This window comes from Eucyclogobius newberryi, unplaced genomic scaffold, assembly GCF_026437365.1.
Source record: "Eucyclogobius newberryi isolate DKJ021-1_F unplaced genomic scaffold, fEucNew1.0.hap1 SCAF_8, whole genome shotgun sequence".
NCBI lineage: Eukaryota > Metazoa > Chordata > Actinopteri > Gobiiformes > Gobiidae > Eucyclogobius > Eucyclogobius newberryi.
This window is the reverse complement of record NW_027316500.1, coordinates 21373984-21397206: the sequence shown is the minus strand read 5'-3', so window position 1 is coordinate 21397206 and position 23223 is coordinate 21373984. Positions and strand designations below refer to the sequence as shown.

Here is a 23223-nt window from a genome sequence, read left to right as displayed (position 1 = left end):
TGAGATATAATACATTCTATTGTGTCTGTTGTGGTATTGAAATCTGTATTCGCTATAGAGCCTTTCTCTAATTAGGTTTGAAATGTTAGATCCGTGACAACACTAGCTCATAATTATGTGAAACAATCAAGCTATAAATCAACTCCAAGGCTGATTAACAATCAATCTATTTTACTGCAAATTACAACATTTCTCTTTACATTGGGAAGTCCCTGTTGATACATTTTTCTAGTCTGTTATCAAATTAGGATAATTATAATTGGATATAACAATATACATGAGTAAATAATAAATAGAATATCATATAAATGTGTATTAATGAGGACTAGAAATCAACCATTTAAAACAAAATAGCTTGTTTTCGATGGTAAAAAGTCAACAAAAGTTATGTTATTGAGACCCATGGATATTTCTTCTATAATTCAACATGTTATATTCTCACATACATTAATTTGGTTTAGTTTATCTGGGCAAAAATCTTTGGGCAAAAATTTTCATACATTTATCCATGCAATGAGTTTTTCAGACATTATATTATGAAATACAGTGGTGTGGCTGACCTTGGGTGCTGGTGAGAGAGCTTGGCCACATGGAGGCGGAGTGCACTGGGGTGGTGGGACTAGGGGTCTGCAGAGGACTCATGGAGCTGTTTAAACTGTTGAGCACTGCATTGGGGGAGCTGCTGAGAGAGTGAGGCGCTGTTGCACTCAGAAAACCTAAAGAGGAGACAACAGTATGGAGAGATGCTGTAAGTAGAAAACGCTCAAATCAGTGGTGGTCCTGTCAAAGAACGGAGACATTTTTCAGCTTAATCACATGTTTCATCGGGCTCGCAAAAATAATCTTGGTTGTCCAACTATTTAAAAGGAATTTCATCAAATTGCCATCGACCAGGCAAGAAAACCTCAAACGGATTTCTGAAAAGCTACAAGGTCACGGACGCAAAGTATAGGTCTAGTGTGTCCTTAATCACAAAAAACACAAATACAAATACACGGTACAGAGGAGCAACAATGTGGGGCTTGGTGGCTAGACCCAAACACTGTGTATGAAAACAGAGAGAATCAGGTCTGTGGCTTTAAACAGGGGCTAGATTTACTCCAGGAATAAGGCCAGGGATTCTTTTGGCAAAACTCTCTGTAATCGGAGGAAGACAAGCATGTAGCAATTACTTTGGACCAGGATGTGGTTCCACAACTTCATCACGGCCCTTGGGTTACACTAAAGTAGACAGAGATTATTTCTACTGTACAAAGAGATTAGACCTCTAAAAAAATTATGCTGTCATTGTTACGGCATTTTATTCTAATCAAGTAAAAGTAGGAGTGTATATATATATTTTTTTTAGAAAATAAATATCTCCATACATTTTTTACCATTCGGAAATAGTAATTTTCCCAATTCATCAAAAAAATTGCTGAAAAGTGTTAAAACTCAGGGGGGACAATTTTGATAATATCGTCATGTAAAGCCTACAGGACAAAAACACTTAAAAAATTTAGATATTCATTTATGTCACTATCGCTAACTCCTAATTAAAACATATACTTGTTAATGTCTTGGTTGAGGTTCAAATATTGTATAATTTGTATTTTATTTTTTAGTCAATTGTCAAAAAAATCTAAACGAAAAATCACTGAATTAAATACATCAGCTTTTTGGCAACTTTCTAAAATATGTTGTACAATAAACTATTAGAACAATTTAAAGGTGATGAATATTTTGATATGTTGACCACAGTGGCTATAGCACCCTCGCCTCACAGCAAGACGTTTCTGGGTCATTCTGGAGTTTCGAGTGGAGTTTGCATGTTTCACCTCGTGTCTGGTAAAATCCCCTAAGCTAATGTCATTGTTCACATCTAATCTAAAGTACATCTGTATCTACCAATATTTCATATAAATCTATAAATCATTGACTTACTATATATTAAGGGCCAGTGTGTTTTATGCTAACTCCAGATAAGAGAATATCTGAAGGAAAAAAATGCAAATATGCAACAGGAAAAGCTGCGGATCCTATGGTAGCCTGGAGGTAGCAGCAGCACTGCAGTGAGGTGAACTCACTTGATTCTACAGTTAAACCCATACTATACATCATGCCAGCTGACTGGACTATCTGCTATTTCTACTGCGCTTGATGAATTACATTTGTCATACTGAGGAATCGGGTTGCCAGACCATTTTACATAAAAGCGGGTGTCTCAGGGTTATACCAACACTCCTCTTGCTAAAAAAATATTAAAATAACTGTTGGACAAAAAAGTGTAGTGTTCCAGTATGAACTCCATGGCTGTGTGCAGAGGTCAGCTAAACGCCGCCTCGTGTGGCCATAACTGCTTTAAGATACCCATGATTCCCTCACACGTCTACTACACGGAGGGTACTTTGTGATGGTCGGCTGGGCACTGAATGCACATGAGATTTGCATGTAGCTCAGGCTGGAGGGTGACGCATACATTAAGCAGGTGCACACTCTGATGTATGCTTTAGTTAATGTGTAGCAGTCTGTAAGAACACTGGTCGTTATGATGTAGCGGCAGAAGATTGCAGAGAATGCTTGGCACTAAGATATCAGGGGTAGATGTTTTTACTAAGAAGGAGAGTCTCAGCGTGCAGCCTGCCCAGATCTGAGTGACAATGATTTATGAGCACATTAGCTCCCTCGTGGAGACTCATGCATTTAGAGTTGTTTGCAATCACAAGCTTGTCTTTTCTGAGACATAGAACAACCAGTCACTGCATTCATGCTTAGACTCCTCAGTATGCAAGAAGAATTTCTGCATTCTATGAAATTGCAACTATGAGTTCAAATGAGCAATTATTCTTATCTAAACCATGGTAATGAATAATCCAACACACTTTCTTCAGAAGGTGATGGAATACTTTTGAACAAAGCTAGGACGATTGCACATTATCGACCAGGTCATTAACAACCTTAGTTTCATTGATGGGTTTGTGATATAAAAATTTGGGGAAATGTTTGCCTGTACATTGTCAACAATTACTATTACAACTGGTATCTTTAAATAAATGAAAATATTTAATCAATAGAGTTAAATTAGTCAATTTTACTTTTCATTTTTAATTTTAGCATAATAAGTCAAGGTAAGTGGATGTAAATTCTATGGTAATGAGATAAATGCAGTTTGCAGCCCTGTTTCCATATTGTGGCCTTGATGCTCACCATATTTCCTGGTAATTTACAGTCTTATATTACAATAAAATAAAATAAAATAATTATGCATGTGTTCAATTAGTACTAACTGTGAAATTACAACAGTTAATCGTTTTGTTACCGCGCTATTTCAATCCTGTTATACCACCCTATACTTGTGCAGTAAAGTGGATTTTCAAAAAACAGAATTCTATAACTGTAAAAATAATGGAAGTGAAATGCTGTAGCTCCAAACTGATTAAATGAAGCTTCTGCCGTGACCTCAGTCAGACATAATGTTCTTAAACTCTTCATCTAAATGCAGCTCTTTACCCAGATTGCTGAGCCCCAGTCCAGCTGAGGCCAGGATGTCCAGGCCAACAGGGCAGATGAGGGAGGGGGAGGGGCCGTTGGGGGCGGAGTTCACTGCCATGGGGGGCGATGAGCACGACACGGCGTTGCTCTCCAGCCTCAGGACGAACTTCCGGGCTTCGTACATGTTTACGGCGTTTCTCTCCACACTTTTCACTATCACCGACTGCAATAAAGACACAGGCGTGAAACCAAAGGAGGAGAGCTCGGGGGGGCAGAGAGCTCGGGGGGGCGGAGAGCTCGGGGGGCAGAGAGCTCGGGGGGGGGGGGGCATCAGAGATAAGGAGTGAGGGAATGACGAGGGGGAGACGAACACAGAGCGGAGGAAGGAAGAGGGGAATTAAGCTCAGATTAGGAGGGTGAACAGGACTGTGTGGGAGGAATGGGGAGACGTGAGAGCAAAGTCATAATCAATTGCATAACAAACCATCTGCCCGATTTAGGTGATAGATGTGTAAGAAATGTGTTCGTATTAGTCAACAATTTATATATAGTCGTCAATATTTGAGACTTTGTTAAATGATCAAGAACTAAGATAATCCACCAATCCTTATCACAATAGTTAAAACAACAGTTACGGAAAAGTCTTAGGTTCCTTCGTAAGCACTAGTTATTTGCTTATAATCACTTTTCAAGCAATTCCTAGCGTTTGTAGATGGCTTATAAATGTTAATAAGCCGTTAACACTAAACGTGTTAATAAACCATGTACAAAATGTTGAAATATAGTATAAAAAAGCTGCTTTTTAAACTGTTTTCAATAATCAAGTGATAAAATACTAGTAAATGCCTTAAAAGTGCGTAAAAATAGTCTATATAAATAGTTTACAAAGGAACCTTATTTTAAAGCGTTATCTTATAAACAAACAAAACATATGTTATTCATCATTTGTTTAATCTTATTTTTTTCAGAGCATGAAATTGAACACTTTTCCACATAAGGAGAAACTGATGAAAAAACAAAACCTGGGACCAAATCCTACTTTCCCTTCTCCATTTTGCTAAATTCTCAGCTGAATGTATTCCGAGCACGTTCCATTTTTCTAACGTGCATTCTTTGCCTTTTTGACCGTGCCAACATGTCGGCAACAAAGAGGCGACCTCGTGCCATTGGACTGTGCCTTTTGGCTTACTGCTGCCCTCATTAAAATGTTTAAGTGAAGTATTTCTACAGAGTGGGCTGGTGTTTACACTGGCACCTTTGAGTCTCCATGGATCTGTCAGGCACGGGCACTGGGCCTTGGCTCAGTCAGAGCCGGACATGGGTTTTCAGATACCTACCGTCTGTGGGCCAAACGGAGTAAGAATTATGAATAAAAAAGCAGCGCTCCAAGGCAAACTTCAACGTCTGGTTTGGAGCGAAGCACATGTGTCCAACAGGTGTTAAAATGCTTGTAAATCAGTATGCATTCGAGCAGCGCTGTGAAGTCAATGCATGCCTGTGACAGAGGACTAGTTTTCACTTGGACTAGATGGAGCGTAAACTGATGACTGAGGGTTTGCAAGGATCAGGGGAAGCATGCGAGAAGGGCTGTGTGCGGCCCAATACTTTCACAAGAGTTTGCACAGTGTGGGAATGGCAAATTTCCTGTTTGGTTTTGAGCTCCAGTTTTGAACAAAAATGGTGATGAAATGTGACATGACCATCTATAATTTATTTCAGTCCAATAGTAAAGAGAGCGTCTGGCACACTAGTGTAATTCATTCCTATTTGATTCGCCTGACGTTGACTTTAAACAGTTCAGATGCTGGTTTTACAAACAAGAGGTGTGACTTTACCAGTGCAGTTTGCTTCGTAGGCATCAGGTTTTTTTTAAATACGTGGTGAGCGTGTGAGTGACAAACCTTGCTTGGCTGTTTTGGCTTAGGCTTTATGCTGATGAAGACATCCAGTTGTTCCATTAGCGCTGTGATACACTGCGGCTCCACCTCAATATCTTCCTTTATGTCGAACATTAAGACCAGTGGCAAACAACCCTGTGTCATGGAAAAACAAAAAACATGTTCTTTTGTCATTCCAGAAGTAAAATGCAATCCTTTGTCTTACCATATCTGACATCTTTATTATATTTGATCAAACATTGACCTTCTTATAAATCATCTTAAATCAACAAATACTATTCTTAGCTGGATTCCACTCTGAAATCTGGGGAATTCCTCCTCCACCATTCTGTTTTGCATGATCGCAGCCACACCACAAGCGCCACAAACGACTATATTTTGGGTGAACTGCTGAAAACTTTTGGTAAGTGGGTGTAATTAGCGACAAAAGAATGAGCCCAGACTGGCTTCGTCAAGCTTGGAGCTGTAATCTACTGTCCGATGAAGAGGCCCAATCACAAAGGGCAGTGGAAGGGACGCATTGTACTATACGTCTATGTTTACACTGTTCTGCAAAATCCATTAAAACTCCCTGACGCTATAAATGGTCCCTGTGTGCGTACCTCAGCGGGACCAAATCGCTTCACGTACATTATCTGTCTGTTATTGTCCAGACTGAGGGTTCTATCGTGCCCAGTTCAGACTTTGGGAAAGTTGTGTTTAGTCAGTGCAACAGCTCTGGCATTTGCTAAGTGTCTCTGGGGCCAAATTGGAAGACCGCAGACAAAGGAGAGGCAGGCAGAATTATGGAAGTCAAAATGCAGAGCCAGATATGTTTACGGGTGAGTTGTCCAGTATCCTCCAGCTCAGCCATAGTTTTAACCAAATGTAATTAAAGAGCCATCCTTTCTGCGCATTTTTCTGAACTGGCGTTTGAGTGTGATTCCCAGTTGTTCCAATAAGGATAGCTTTGTGGTCAAGGGCAATAAGTCAAGAATAACCACAAAACATTATGAACCAGCAGGCGCTTAAATCCAAGGCTCTGGTCATGAAAATGTACGTGTACTGACTCGGAATTATAGGATGGAATAACCGCATCCGCTCTCGTTACTGAAATGATTGTATACGGACCCCAGCCAAACGGATTCAGATACAAATTCAACTGAGTTCATGTATGTGGCTGTTAATAATTTATACAATCTAACATTCGCAAGCAGGATGTTGTGTAACTCACACATTTGACAAGAAATCAACTGCATTCCTGAAGAGCACCCAAAATCCAGAGAGACTCAGATTTAATTTCTAAAATAATTTGAGCAAAAATGCTGAGAGAATAACTAACTAGTGCTTAAGAGATTAACCTTTTTTATCAATACTAAATTCACTTATTATAAGGCTTTTATTGCTCCTAAATAGTGCTTTATTTGACCATTTGGGCTTAGGGAGGGAGGAATATGCTGACATCTGCATTAATGCGCAACAAAATAATTTATTGTGATTAATTTGACTTAACAATAACACTTTATTAGTGTCATACAAATTTACTATAAATATTAGCTTTAATTTTATCACAAAATGCGGAAAGTGAAGAAAGTGTATCTGTTGTTTTCCTAGGTTGACCCTGGTATGTTTGAGTAGTTTAGTTGTTTCAATAAAATAAATCAGCAAAATGTTGTGTAATTGTATCAACAAGTTCTGAGGTTGAACCAAAAATGATGATGTGTATAAATGAAATTACAAAGTCATATTTTGGAGCAGTTATGTTACAAATACTCACCATGAGATACTGCCGTGCCAGACACACTGACTCAATAGTGCCCTGGATGTAAACGGTGGACTTCTTCTGGGGGCTGTTGGGGTCGGGGAAGTGTATCTGAGCCCCCGTTCTCTGTATGATGTGCTTGATGTTGCTGCCGTTGCGTCCCTTCATGAAGAGGTGGTGTTGGGGTGCGATGTCCAGGTGGGTAGTGACTGAGATGGTGCTGGCCAGGCTGCCCGCCAGATGCTCCAGCAGCAGGGCCGTGCCCCTCTGGGAACACAAGCAGGACAATGTAATGAGCATCGGAGCAGTCAGAGGCTTCATGGAGCAGTCTGCTGTAATCAATCATCAGGCAGGTTTAAAGACGACACGCCACATCACTAAATGTCAAACCATCTTTTTCTTGGACAATACCACAGAGCGTGTTTCATCATAATAAGCATCAGCAGACAAGTACAGTTTTTGGTGAGATGGTAGCACAGTTTTTTTGAACACTTTTAAAGTGTGCAAAGAGAGTATTTATTTATAAAAGTACCATCAAATTAAATTATGTCATACCAGCAGGTATGGATAGGCTGGATAATAGTTAAATGTTAGCTTCCAAATTGTAAGAATTATATAACGTTTATATAAATATGTTATGTATATATATATATAAAACGTTTGTAACAATGAAAAAATAAATTGACAATGTTTTGTTTCTGAAGATCGATAAAACAACAGTTTGAGCAGGCCCAGAAATCCCTCACCCCAGACACTTCCTCCTGCTCTTCCGGAGGATTCTAAGGTGTTCCCAGGACACAGGACAGTCGGGACCAGATGCCCGAGCCATGTGGAGGAGCAGTGGCTCTACTCCGAGCTCCTACCGAGTGACTGAGCTCCTCACCCTAGCTCTAAGGGAGCGCCCAGCCACCCAGCGGAAGAAACTTATTTCCACTGCTTGTATTCACAATTTCATAAAGAAAATACGGCACTTTCCATTCTTCGACTACAGTCTTTCCTCTTTCTCCAGTGTGGTTCTGTAATCCGTCACTTGGCCTTACAAGTGAGGCATTTCCAACATGGAAGAGCAGTCTATGCTCCGTGGCCAGTCTTTCACAGTGGTTTTGGCCATGCTCAGAGGTGTTTGAAGGGTCTCACATCAGCACTGCATAAATAAACATTCCTGTAATCCTCTGGCCTCCTGCGGCACTGCTCCAGCTCATGACCGAACCCTCACCACATGTGCAGAGAAGTGCCAGTCTCCACAACCAAATTTAAAGTATACAGATGAAAGGTATGATCTAATGTGGGCCACAGAAAAGCAGCATGTATAATGTACACAAATATATTTTCTGGTAAACTAAACACAGGCCAGTAAGGCAGAGCGGGATTAACTGGCAGAGACAATCAGAAGATTCTTGGGCTGCGTTTCCCAAACCACAGCTCAGCTAAATGCCACTGCTCAGACATGTGTATATGCAGTCTGATGATTACCATTCTCAAGCAGCAAACCCATTTCAAATCAACACAAAGAGAAAGTGGAGGCTTGAGAAAGGATTTAACAAATACAAAAGCAGCACAAAGTCATGGCAGCCACTGAAGACAAGTCGACCAGCTGAAATGAAACAGTTTTATAGTTCAAAAAGTGTGAAATGCTGACAGGTTTGGTGAGGCTTAACGTCTATCTACAGGAAACACTTTCTGACAGGTGGCCGGGAGGAAGACATGTGCAATGTAGAAAGGTAGTTCGAGATGTAGAAGTGACACACAAGGTTTCACTCTCACAAAACACACAATAAAGGTGATATTTAACTGACCACACACCCAGATCAGTCAGTACGATGTTTTAAATATACAGTTTTCTCTGTATGCCACTCTTAAACCTGAATAAAGACCTTTGTGTGAGGACTTATGGCTCAGAATATAAAACAACATCTTATTGCCCTTTTTCTGACAGTTGCTGGTAGACATTTTTAAGCATTATTGTTAAGATTGAAAAGTGAAAACATGTGAACAAAGAAAATTTTTCGCAGCAGTTTTCTTTCTTTTCATACAAAGACATGCTATTTTGATTAAGGGCCATTCTATTCCCTGGGAAATTGCAGCCTGCAGAGATTTTAGATGTGGGAGCAATTATTTGTACAGTCGTATCAGGAAGAGTATCCCAAATGTAATGACGACTAGAGTTGCACTGTTTAACCAACTAATTGTTACAAACCGACAATACAAAATAATCATAGTTGTTCTGCCCGGTGGTCGAGTGGTTAAGGCGGCAGCACATATGCCAGGCTCCATGTGCAGCATCTGCAGTGTCGTGACTTCCCTTCTGTCCTGTCTACTAAAAGCTATGGGCCAAAATATGATCATAGTTTTTTTTAAATATCTGGACTATAGACTGTAAGGGGGCAATTGAAGTCTGATCTGGACCAAAGAAGCCAACTCTGGTTCGATAGAATCAAACCAGAAACAAACCAAAGAGATGCACGTGTCAAAATAAACTCCTGAGTGAGATCGATAACGGGACAAAAGTAACAGGAGATTGATTTAATTATGATTACTGTTATGCTTGCAAAAATAACAATGTTTTAAAGCTAAATGGAGCCAAAAAAAATAAAATAAAACAACACCTACGCTGGCTTTCACATGGGAAAAGTGGCCGATGTACAGCCAGTAATAAGCTCTGAAAGCATCACTTTTACCCACACAGCTTGTGTTTACAAAACTGCTGAGATTTTGATCACATTTTCCTTACCCTGGGCATACAAGCGATCCAAAACATTCAGCCCGGCTCATAGTTACTTGTCACTCGCCTGTCACTCACCTGTCCTCCTGACATACAAACACATATCCACGCTCTGCCTCGGCTGCAGCTCTCATTGAGCTGCACATGAGGGGCAGGTTGTGGGGTAAAAGCCAAAGAATGAATCCAAACATTGCTTAAGTCCCGCTCCAAGTTTGTTTTGGCTGATATTGTACACAGCGCCTCAACGGGCAAGGTGGAGATGTGTCTTTCTGGACATTTAGTTGATAAAAGTATTGTGAACGCAAACTGGACCAGCTCAGAGAGACAGTATTGAAACTTTGGTCCCCGAGTCTGCTTTTATTTGTATTGTGAACGCAACCTAAATCACAAAACCTTTTATAACAAAGACAGTGCTAAAATTATATCAAAATGTCCAAAAAGAATAAACTATAGTACACTGTTCCGAAAATACTCCTTATGTCATCATATTTCAACCTTTATTTGGTTAAAAATGTATTTAAAAACCTAAAAATAGAGCTAATGATTGCTGACAAAATAATCATTAGTTGCAGCGCTAATATAGACACTCTTAACTTTTCTAAATTGAGTTCAAACATGTATTTGTATACCTTAACCGCATTGGCGTTATTCTGTGAGCCGCGCACCACTCCCGTCGCTCTGTAGAGGCGAGTCGGGGGCTTAAAGGACACAGTGAGGTTGTACGTTTGCGAGATGTGCTGGACGGTGGGCGAGCTGGGGTCCGACTGCATGATGGCTGGAAGCTCAAACGACAAGACCAAAGGAAGGAGCTCCTGAAACAGAAAGGAGAAAAGTGCCAAATAAGTGGGCGCACAAAGTCAGTGAAAAGCAAAACATCTGGGTGACACCGACGTCCACCAATACTTTCAATTTCAGTCAAAAAATGCTGCCCGCCCGAACAGTGCAGCGGCGTGAAGTTGGAAGGCTTATCATTAGGCTGTCAGTGGTGCCATGCAAAAAGTGAAGTGTACCAATTATTGTCTACAATGGAGAAGGCTTAGCACGCCCAGTAGCTTTTATCACCTTTATGCTTTACGTGTGATTGGCTCCAGCTGGACTTGGACTAAAAGGGAGGCTGGGTTTATATGCATTGACATTCAGACAAAACAAGGTTTTATTTAGTGAAAGGCGGCAGAATGAGACTCCAGTATGAGAGAATAATCAATACAAGGCGAGGCGTGCTATGTACACACAACGCACGCTGGTTAAATGTTCTGTGGAGAGGGAGAAATGGCTTTGTACTGATAGAAATCACACAACGTGACCTGTAAAGGCAAGTTCTTCCAAAAGTTCTTTATAACGTTTTTTTCACTGAGTTTTGTTCTGTCTGTGGTAGAGCTGGGTTGAAATAATCGATTTTCCGATTTTTAATCGATTTCACATATTAATGACTTGTACGTCCAAAGATCGATTTTTTAATTTATTTTTCTTTATTTTTCTATTTTTTTTTTTAAATTAAAATTATTTTCTACATTTCCCTCAGTGAACTTCAATCTACCTTCAAGAAAGATAATTCAGGACTCCTGGATTATCTTTCTTGAAGGTAGATTGACCCTTAACCTTACTAGTTTTAATATGTTGCTTCTCTACACAGTCATGAAGTGAAGGAAACGGTTCAAATACATTTTTCATTTTTAATAACATTAACCCCCGGATCGAATCGAAATCGGATCCAATCGGAAATCAGATCGAAATCGGAGCGAATCGGATGGAATCTGAGAAATCGGAAAAAAACAATTTTGAAACGTAAAAATCGGAATCAAATCGATTCTTGAAATTTGAATCGAAACCCAGCTCTAGTCTGTGGTGACTTACACCTAGTATGTGTGCGGTATATATTCTATAACAAAAACACTGAGGGCATAGAATCTTTCACAGGCAGATTAATAATCAAACTTCTTTATATAAATGCATGCTCTTTAGATTTAATTTATGTTTTACATCCACATCTAAAACCAAACCAATACTGTATAGTAAAGGCAGGTGAACTCCAGTGTAAGTGTAAGCCACCTGCAGAAATCATTGCCAAAATTCTATGGTAAAATTGATTCTTAAAGTGAGGCAAATTTGTTGAAATGTGTATATTGTTAAAGGCATTTGTAAAAATAATACCTGTTCATGTTCATTTAAATATGCCATTAAGTTAAAGTAGCAATAAAAGTCTTACTTATTTAGTCCTTTTAGACAAACGGGCTGAGATTAAAAGTACACATAGTTAGACATGTACACCAGAGAAATCTTACAGGAACACGCCCATTCACAGACACACATATGCCGAGTGTGTTATCCAAACACTGGATCTTGGGCAGAGTGCCACTCCGGTTTTGGCTGCCAGTGAAGGGCAAGCAGCATGAATTGCTCCAACCAAAGAAATGCACCCTTGATCAGTCCCATATGTGCTTGGCCTTACAATTATATCACGCTTCAGCACAGGCTCTCTGAGGGCTTCAGAAATTTAGGTCAGTGGTGAGGGAAACACGGCAGAGTACAAGCAGAGCAGCAGGAGCCGGCTCTCAATGAAGAATGGACTGATTTAAGGGGCCGCTGAGCTCAGCTTTTCTAGAACGTCTACCTGCCACACGTCTCATGAGTGTACTGTGTAAATGCATCAATGATCCAGACTCTGCAAAAAAATGAAACATTCATCACCTGTCTGTCATCTCCTTCTCAATGTCTGATCACCTCAGCAACCAACTGAAATGAGCCTCAGCCTTTAAATGATGTGGGTAGTATGGACTTTGAGTGAGAGGCTCCAGTGGTCGAGTCTCGCAGCATTGTTCTGGGAAAGCCACAAACAAACAAACCTCTTCTGGTTCCAGAGGCTGTGGTCTCAGGACCACCCACCACTGAACTGTGGCCTGTGAACTACATGAACAGAGAATGATAAGGGGGAACTAAGTCTTACCTGCTAACACAGTAACCCTTTTATTACGAATACAAAATAGGCTGATTTAAAAAAAAAAGTTGTACAAGAGCACACTATATACAGAGTTAGTCCAGATCAGGGTTATGGCACTAGTACATAATATACTGTGCGTTCTTTAATATGTATAAGTAAAGTAATACCATAAACTGGCAACACATTCAAAAATGTAATAAGTTAATGTAATGTGACAAGCAGTCACAGAAACAATTAGTTATAAATCGGATTTTAAAAAATCCAATCATTGTCTTAAGAATGTACAGAAAACACTGTCTTGACTTGTCGGAGATGCACAGTTAGTGCATTGTGAAGTGAAGAGGAAATGTAAGGTACAGTGATAAAATAATGCTGGAATGTTGCTCCGGACACTAGAGCGGTCGTGCCTTCACCTTTCAGCTTAGGTTAAATGGGATGGTGATAGGTATCAGTGTCAGGCTTTATTTAATAAAGTCAAGGAAATGTGCTTTTGATCCACCCTTCTTATCCCCTCGATGTGTTCTTTGGAAACAATAACACGTTTCTGCTTCTCTATTGCCTAGAATAAAAACCCTTTGGTCCATCAATGCTAAGGTCAGATTCGGAACACTTTTTCCAGACAAAGAAACTAGTGGATGATCTGGCCGACGTTACGTGCTTGTACAAACAGCCTTAAGCACAGCCTGCCAGTGGATTCCACCAAACACCTCACAGATATAAGTTTTCTACTTACACTCCTCTCTCACTCAGTCGTCCTCAGCATTGTTAGTTTTGGTCAGTCCTCGTGTAGGAGGCGATGGGTCAGCCTTTCAGTCAGACAGAAACTTGAGAAATAAAAAGGACTGTGAAATAGGCTGAGCATGAGGCAGCCAAAGAGACCGAGGTCTAAGTTGAGTTTTACTATGGTTCAAGAGGAAGTGGTTGGATCGTCAGCCAGGAATGGTGCCTGCGGCCCAGAGGAAGTGCTGGACTTTGCCTGAATGCAAAATAATCTGCCCCTGGAGCTGCCCTCATGAGGAAGGCTGGCTGTCGGAGTGTTTGTTTACAGTCAGAAGTAATACCACACAAGTCTTTATATACAGTAGTTTTTATAAATCTGAAGGATGTCCAGATTTTTGATGAAATTATCTATCAATATAAATGTTAGATATTTTCAAACATAATGGCAAGAAGTAGTTTGGAAACCCACATTTTTCCAGGAGTCTATAACTTATATTTTAAATATGTTGCTTTGTTATTCTTCATTGTTTTATGTCACCAAAGCAAGTTCCTATGTTTGTGAATTTTGTTCATTGACAATGGCAATAAACCTTTTCTGACTCTGAAAATGCAGAACTATGTCCTTGAAGAAAAGGAGACACTACAAATGTATAATTGAAGGAATAATAGAGGATTTTTCGCTGATTTGAGAACTTAAGCGACTGTTAGTCCCTTTTTTAAAAAGCCCATGCGTACACTCACCCCCACCCTCCAGTTCTTTCCGAGAGGCCACCTACAATCAAACCTCGTGCATGAGCACACAACAGCCCCGCTGCTACACGTGCGTCTGTTTATTATTTATTTCTCGTCTTCGCAGATTTCCGTCTCTTCTGGGCTCGAACACTGTCTCTCTGTCGTCATTTTGTACTGTAACTGAAGGAACTCGCTAAACACACACCGGCATATAAACCATGCAAGCGCTGCCAGGGAAACGTGCTGCTATGCTGGGAACGAGGCTGCAGGTGTGCAGTACCACGCAGGGAATGATTGACATGTTGAAGAACTACTGGGCTGTCCACGCCACGAGGAAATAAGACCAAAAATCCTCTATTATTCATTTAATTTAATTCTACAATTTCCAAAACGTAAGCAGAACTCTTACAAGCAAAATCTTAGAGTCATGACCTCTACAAATTTGTATTGGACTAAACCATTTGGCTTTCATTTTAGTGACGCAGATGAAGTCAAGATGGGACCAGTTTAAATCCAAGTTTCCAGGTTGTTCACTTCTGAGCGCTTCATGTGCATTTTTCTTGGTCAAAGAAATAATCCAACAATTCAAACCAACACCTACAACAATAAAGCCAGGATCCAATAATGCAAAGACGTGTATATGTCCTAATGGTAAAGTTCATGGTTCTTAATGGCTTTCTTATTGAATTCAATGGAAAAGAAATAAGAGTTAGGGTATTTACATGTCATGACAATGAATAATAGGATCATTTTGTCAGTCTGAAGGGGGAGTCTGTGATAACTGAAGGATGTTTTCTGGGTGGAGTGCAGCTCTAAAAACAGAAATCATACATACCCTTATTTTTACCCGCGCTGCTTCCACTCCTGCTGGCTGACCTGCGATGGACACCTGGACACCACACAAAACCTGGTTATTTCAAGATACAAAGGGCCAACACAGTTCAATCAACCACAGTTATGGTCAACAGAAATATGGAAATGGTCAAATGTTATCCAAGTTAAATTGTGGAACTGAAGAAGATGCATTGCAGATCTCAAATTGGGCGAAACCTAAAACCTTTTCAATAATATTTTTATAAAAGTACACCAAATTTTCAGGCATTGATTGAGGGGTCATTTAAGGATCTGACAAATATGCTCAGCCACATTGACCTTACTAGAATAATACAACTAAAAGTGATGGAAACAACAATATTAATAGTAGTTGTGGCATTTGGGTAGGTCATTCATTCAGTTTTATTATCAAATAAGCCATATATCTGAGCAGCTTGTCAGTGCATTTCTTTGGGAGGTGCACAGAGGAGCACCTGGCACAGACGATGACTGATGATGTGCCACGCTGCGTGCTAACTCAACTGCTCACGCTACACCTTGATGGAACGGTAATTGCGCCGCCGTCCTCACTCTTAAAGTGAGGCCAGCTAAAACATCGAGCTTTCCCGAAGGCTGAGCCAATCAAAACAGCTGGCAGTTTTCAGCATCCCACCGACCCAAGTTAGTCAGAAGTCAGAGAAGTGGAATAGCAGAAGGATCAGTTGGTGAAAGACTAGAAACAATGTGTCTGGATGAACTGGGTTAAAAGGTGGATACGTTCAATATAGTATTATACATGGTTTTTACATTACTAAGTTAGTCGAATAGCAGAAACAGAACATTTGCTCCAACAAACTAACACATCTCAATGATTATCTGGATAATCAGAGAATATTAAAATATATCTTGGTTCAGGCTCAAGTTCTACACAAAATGCGAATGGCCAGTCAAATTGAAGGAGACATATTATTCAAAATATCTCAACCAAAGTCTATTGCTCTTTTCTTACTTCTTGCTCCAATCTTTTTCTCTTAAACGTAACAAACAAAAATAAAAAATAAAATCTCCAGCTTGCCTACCATAAACTGCAATTATCCATAGTTGGAGCTGCAGGATGGCCCGTGAACTAGCCTTGTTGTGATGACATTTATGAGCAATACTGTGATTCAAAATGTCCAAAATACAAAATAATGATGCAAAGGTGTCATATTATAACTATATGGCAGACAAAAGCACAATGTCTTCTTTAACCCCAAAGGTGGAGAAACATCACTTTATAATCTTCAAAGATTCTACTGTGGTTCAGTTTCTTTTGCAGCCTTTTTTTTAATTTTTAAAACAGCAAATGTGATGTTACATTTGTTTTTAAATATTTATGTCCCACCTCTAATCATAGCTTCCTTAATTTAAGCATTGCAATTAATGACACAACAATTATACCACTGTAATTCTGAAAAGAACAAATTGCTTTTGCGTAAGATGAGGTGATTTATGTTTTGCCCTTAAATCAAATGTAGAATGTATAAATAGATAAGGGCTTTTGTGAACCACTGGCTGCTGTAAACAGACTCGTGAGCGTGAATGTACCTGGTTGCTCTTCTCTGCCTGGTTGTTGCGATTGGAGTCGGGGAAGTGGATATGACAGCCCGTCTCCTCCATCACTCTCTTGATGTTGTTGCCTCCTTTCCCGATGACATGGGAGTGTTCAGTGTGTGAGACATCCATCTTCAGAGTCACCCTGTTACTCTAATGAGGCAAGAGGACAGGCCCGGGTGAAGCAACGACCAATAACTAACATCTGCAGCCAATCAATACATCCACACGACAAGCACATGGTGTCAATAACCACACTAACCTAACCTAATTCTGAGCGTCAGTAAAGGGCACATTATTAAGATGACGACGTTGTGATTCGCTCTCTCTTTCTCGCTCCTTTATAGAGTAAAACACATACTTTGAAGACGTGGCGGTAAATGCACCTTTTCAGTTGACTACTAATAAAAGTAACAGAAGAAGATTCATCCCATAACTATTACGTATAAGTGTGAAAACAAAAATGTTGGAGTATCATTTTAAATTCTCCTCTAAAAATCCTATTCTAATTTCATGACGGAAACAATGTACTCCACTGAGCCTACACTCTGTATCAGTACAGGAAATGTATTTGAAAAGCACAACTAAACGTGTTCTGGGGATGAATGCACAAATGGCTGTCTGCCCCAAGGGGGAGCTGCCGCGCTCCCATCATGCTATGTGATTCTGTGTTGCTATGGGAACGCAGCCAATATGCACATTTCATGACAGAGCCCTTGATGTGAATGCCTCCGAAGATTACTGCCAATCCATAGGAGTCTACAGAGTGCAATCTGTCACTCTGACGACGGGAGACGAATAAAAGGTTTCTGCTAAATACTTTGGAAAGGGTGAGAACAGAAATATATAAATAATATTAGAAATTAAACAATACTATACCTTTGTGTCTAGGACGGACATGATTCTTTCTTTGGCTTCTCTTACGTTGTCTCTTTTCCCGCACACTTTGATATGTGGATCTGGAGGGACAGTCAAAACAGATACATAATATAATAAAATATAATATAATTTGATATAATGTGAGTGTTTTTTTTTTTAATGAAATGAGCAAGCAACACAGGTTAAACGGCGATAAACTAACGTGAGACAGCATTGTGCATTTGCTAACAAATTACAGCATATCAAAGAAGTCACAGGGACAGTAATTGGCGCTTTGATATGTGCCAAGTCTCATTTATGTCGATGAGTAACCAAAGCAGTGCAGGGAGGGGAGGGGGGTTTGGGAGCGTGTGCAGGCCATCAGTCCTTCAGCAGTGGACAGTGACGCGAAGAGGGTTTGAGATGAACTGGTCAGGCATAACCGGACGTCAATAGAAGAGGCATTAGACATGACGCCTCATTTTTCAAACGCAGCATCACAAGCAATTACAGCAACTAAAGTCAAACATACTCAGCTAAAGGATGCCATACTTCAATTATTTTGTAAGTGATAAATATTCAGATAAACCTCTTATGCAACAGTTATAGATTAATAATGAAAATACTTTTACTATTACATATATTTGTCTTGATTTTAATACTAGAATACGATGATGTTCAGACTGAAGGTTGAAAGTTGAGGTTATGACAGTGTGATTGTGACTTCTTCATTCAACAAATCACTTCAACTAGAATCAGAAGAATTTCAGAAGAATTCAGAAAAAGCTGTATTGCCCTAACATAGGAAGTTGCTGTGGTGTTAAGGTGCAACATACAACAATGCACAATAATAAAAACATACATTTTCAGAAGGAGAGCAGAAAGTGAACAGCGCAATGAGTGGTTGTTCATTAAATTATTGTTAAAGTGACAGAAGTTTTAAAGGGTCCAATGGCACACAACTAAATCTATTTTCTGACCTTTATAAAACCAAGAATATTTGCTCACCACAATAAAACTGGGACTAAATTAATCTGGAACTAAATCAAGACTAGATCAGGGATAAACCAGGACTAAAACAATGACCAATACCAAATCTACATGAAATACAGCAATAAACCAGGCTCAAAACAGGATTAAATAATGTGTGAACTTTTGTCTACAATACTGTATGTCTTGGCACCAATCGTGTGATTAGAAAAACCTAAACACAGGAGAATATACAAGCTCCGATGATCACTATGTCACCATGTCATGCCCTAGTCAGCATTTCATTCATTTGAGAGCAATCAATAGATTCAAACCCTTGACTTAGCACCTATACTACTAGTGCTGTGTCACGTTACACGTTACAAGCTGACTGTAAATCATACCTGCAGAAATATCCTTGGCGTTCAAATCCTTCAGTTAATACAACCAAACAAAAAAGCTAATGCTTGCGTCTGCTACACATTGTTTAAGCCTACAGCTGGCCTTACGATCGCCAGAGCCCTTAAGAACACAAATACACAACGCACACTGGCCCCGTGTTAACTGTACCGAGTTGCAGGAAGTAGGCTAAGACCCTTCCAGGAACTGCCCTGCTAACACATACACAGACTTTAAGAGCATCTCAGATTTACGGTGCAGCCTTCAGACAGGACCCACTGAAACAGATTTATTGTTACAGCGCTGCAAGGACCTCCGAGAAGTCCGCCCCTGCGATTCCAGGACCTTTGAGCAGCACAGCCAGGGAAATGATTTGATTTTGTTTAGATTTGGTGGAGATAGGAATCCAACGTCAACTCACAAAGAGGACATAATAAAAAGGGTTGTGGGTTTGGGTGACGAATTCGCGTAACGTAGTAGTTTGAACAAAAGTAGCATAGGCAAAGATAAGAGTGTCACAATATCAACTTCTAGTGTTATGATTACTATGAGAATAAATTATTTTACTAATACTAACAGTTGTTGGCGCTTGAACTCCTTAATTTGCTTTCTTTCACAAGTCTAGCTTTGTGAAATCAAACTGAAACATAATGATATTCATCACCAAAACTACTAGTACTTTACATATAGATTAACTTTTTATTACTCTTTCTCATTTATTTAGTTGTTATGATTATATTGTAACCTGATTCAACTGAAACATTTTGACAATCCTAGTCATATACTTACCTGTAATAATAATATTGGAGTCATTGAAGTGGTAATACTATCACCACTTGTATTTGATAAGATAAGATAAGATATAATAGTAAAATGACCCTAATTCAGATAATAATATAGCACGCTCTTTGCATCTGACTAGTGCCAACACGTTTTTATAAAGCAAGTAGTACTGGTATTTGTAGTAATAGCGTGGTTGTGGAAATTGTAGTATTAAGTACTTTTAAGGCTTTGTCAGAGGTTCTTGGCAAATGTATGATAAGAACAGCACAATTGAACAGTAAAAGATGAAAGCCGCCGCAGTCCTGTGCATCGAAAAATATGAGGAGAATAAAATAGCAGCCGGGGACCAATGGTTCCAGGAAATGCTCTCATTACCAGCTGTTACTGTGAACAATAGAATCCCACCACTTCCTCTGCTGGCACCAGCTTTGGCCTCTAGAGGGAGAACTTCTCTGTTTGTGTCCCTTGTAACCTGCTCCCACATCTGGCAACCATTAGGCCGACCTAACGAGTGTTGCAGCCATGATGCAGAACACCCCCACGTTTTGAAAGCAGACTGCCGCGCTCTGCTTTCATGATTGATTATGGAATAGCAAATGAACACCTTTAGTCTTAATTTGGCACAGGGAACACCTTCAAACCCAAACAAAAACAGTGCAGGACTTCACAGCTGCAGGACATGTTTTCAGTCGCACGGATTAAACAAATTGACTTGACAAAAATAACAAAACATCTAACCTTATAAGTAGAGAAAAGCCTTCAATTTACTGTGGAAAATGTGTCATAAACCAAGATGTAACGGAAAACATCTGAAGAAATCAGGAAATGTACATATTTATGACAAATAATCACCAAAGAGGAGTCAAGTTTCTCATTCAAATGCAATATTTGCGTCACAGAAGGGCTTTTTTTAAATAAATAATAACAAGGATTGGATTTTCACATACCTGTTTGATTGCTTTTACATAGCAATCACACGTCTACGGCTCTAAGCATATTATTAGAATGGTGAATATAATCTGTTCATTCTGCTGATTGAACAGCACACAGCCAACTGTGACAACATACTTCACCTTCCTCGTCCACGTGGATGTGATTGTGGTGGTCACACTGGTCGAGGTTTAAGCGCAATGGCAATTATTCGTAATATCTGCAAAGAAAACCTTTGTAGTCTTTTTTTAGCCTTATGATTTCATCTATGTGTTTCAAAAAGGTGTGCAATTAAGTGTCCAATAAAGTGAATCATCAAACAGGGTTGAATGACGCAAAAAGTACAATTTAACACCTCTTCACAGTATGTCCTCACTTAATCCAATGCCATTTCAATTATTGTCTCGGATTTGATATGAAACGTATGTAACTGTACAATTATGCCACGTTTGTTAGCCCAAAGACACCACCGAGTGCAGCCTTCTGAGTATTAAACCAGTGTCCGTGCAGTGGACGGTTTGGCCCGAGGCAGAGGACAGGTCTTATCGGAGCGGTGCAGGAGGCAGGGCCGCGTGCAGCAGGTGATAAATGGCTCGCAGGGACTGGCATTTTGATAGAGCGTGCCCCAGAGTGTGGAGAGGTTACAAACATCTGCCGCTATCCCGTCGACTCTAACCCATTCCAGACACCCCAGGAAAGTTGATACTAATTTACAATTCCAAGAAAACAAATGGTTACCAGCATCCATAAAAGGTTATTATTACAGATTACTGCTGGAAAATGTGGATGTGTTACAAAGTATGCAAATGCGGCTATGGTGTTATTTAAATGGATGTGGTTTGAAAGGATGAGACCAAAATATGTTTTACACACGACTGAAGAGTAATTAAGGATCTAAATTAGGTGTTGTGAAGAAAACTTTGCATTTTGTTACAGAATACTACCTGCATTATAATGTATTTCATAACATATTTCGTTACTTGGTCAAATCAGAGTATTGCATTATGAATACAGAGAATACTTCCACATGTGTGTGAAAACAGGATGTGGATTAAGACCAGGGAAGAATATATACTGGTGTTGTGTACCTCTAAAAGATGTGGTGGTGGTACAGATACAACGAGCTGCCTAAAGTAAAGTAGTCCCTCTGAAAAGATTGATTCTAGAGGCAAAGCATCACTTCAGGCACTTAATTAAACCTTTTTCTGGGTCGACACAGACACACAAACACAAACACACACACACCATCCTCAGACTCCTCCGTCTGCACAGCACACAGTCTGCCACAGCGCAAAAACTGAAGATGACGCTGAACTTTGTACGTCATCTTCAGTTTTCACGTTATGCCAATTAGCCGCGTGCGTATAAGGAGGTGTTAAGGGCTGTATGTGCACAGAATACCCTTCCCCGGTTTATAATAGTAATGAAAATAGGAAAGGTGAAAAAAAATGGCCACTGACAGAGAGTATAATTTATATAGGACTCTTTCTTTGTTTTGTCTCATAGTCTAGTAAATAACACCCTCAAGTCAAGAGTTCATTGTTCCTTGGTTAAAACATAGGCACATATGACTTAAACTTGACCAGATAGATCTACTTTGCCCTGTCTTTGTCAGGTTTATATAGCAAAATGTTAGCAGGTTACAAAATGAAATGAATAATGCATGGATGTGAGTCAATCTTCATGTTAAAATGCAACAGAAAACCATCTGCTGTTGAGGCAAAAACACCATGACCCTGATTTGAACATCATTTAATACATTCCCTGATGTACATTTTGTATCATTAATTCTACCCACACCAACTTCTAGCTGCAAGTGTTTTTTAACTGTAAGCTATAATTACAGGTGTTAACAGACATAAACAGAAATCTAATACTACCGACTACTTTCACCTGTGATTAAGACAGCTTTTAATTTTTGTTTCACATTTAATTAGAAGATAAGATAACTTTTAGAAAATCACACATGTATCACACAATAAGCGCTGCATTTAAATTTTTTCCACACTAATTCAGTGCAATTCGAAGCCTAAAATTCATTATCAAATACCACAATGTATTCCTCTGATTTCAGAAAAGTAACTGTATTCTGAAAACCACCAAAATGAATCGTATCAGCCACACTAACCGTATTTTAGCCTCCATTCAAACTCTAACCTCTAAAAGTAAATAGTAAACACAGTAGCCTCTGTTTATTTGTTTACTTGTACTGCATTTCAATCACAGTTATCCTATATTTAGGTCCTACAAATCTTCAGTTATTGTTCCTGTGTGTTTGACTCCCTTGGAAAACAATTCTGTGCTGACATCTTTCTGCGATTGACTGTGATGGTCCAGGTTGTAAAAACACAGCACAGCTCAAACACATCTGTCTTCTCCCACCGAACGATGCGCTCACAAGATAACTGCGAGTCATAATCCCGCATTCTCAGGACATTCTTACAAGTTCACCTATTATAGTTCAAGTTTGTAAATGTCCTTTTTTAAAATTCCCGACACAGCTAATCTCAGGTGATTCCTATCTCGGCAAATGCTTTCTATTTGAATGGGTATCCGTGTAACAATTGTGTGGACAGGAAGTTGCACAACGTGATAGGATTCCACATCTGGATCTGGACGCACGCTGATGATTCTCAGAGGGACAACAACATGGAGG

The 23223-nt window shown here is 39.6% G+C and overlaps 1 protein-coding gene across 2 annotated transcripts in view; it reads right to left on the bottom strand.

The window, feature by feature from the left end:
* The window catches only part of LOC140351324 (protein bicaudal C homolog 1-B-like), a 70290-nt gene that overhangs the window by 11592 nt on the left and 35475 nt on the right, over window positions 1-23223 (bottom strand). For both annotated transcript variants that reach the window (XM_072437126.1, XM_072437127.1), the window contains exons 4-11: window positions 17508-17587; window positions 16623-16781; window positions 15058-15111; window positions 10462-10644; window positions 7126-7377; window positions 5373-5504; window positions 3490-3694; window positions 561-716 (exon numbers count right to left, since the gene is read on the bottom strand). In XM_072437126.1, coding sequence (XP_072293227.1) covers window positions 561-716; window positions 3490-3694; window positions 5373-5504; window positions 7126-7377; window positions 10462-10644; window positions 15058-15111; window positions 16623-16781; window positions 17508-17587 — 1221 coding nt within the window. The remainder of the gene's footprint in view (window positions 1-560; window positions 717-3489; window positions 3695-5372; window positions 5505-7125; window positions 7378-10461; window positions 10645-15057; window positions 15112-16622; window positions 16782-17507; window positions 17588-23223) is intronic.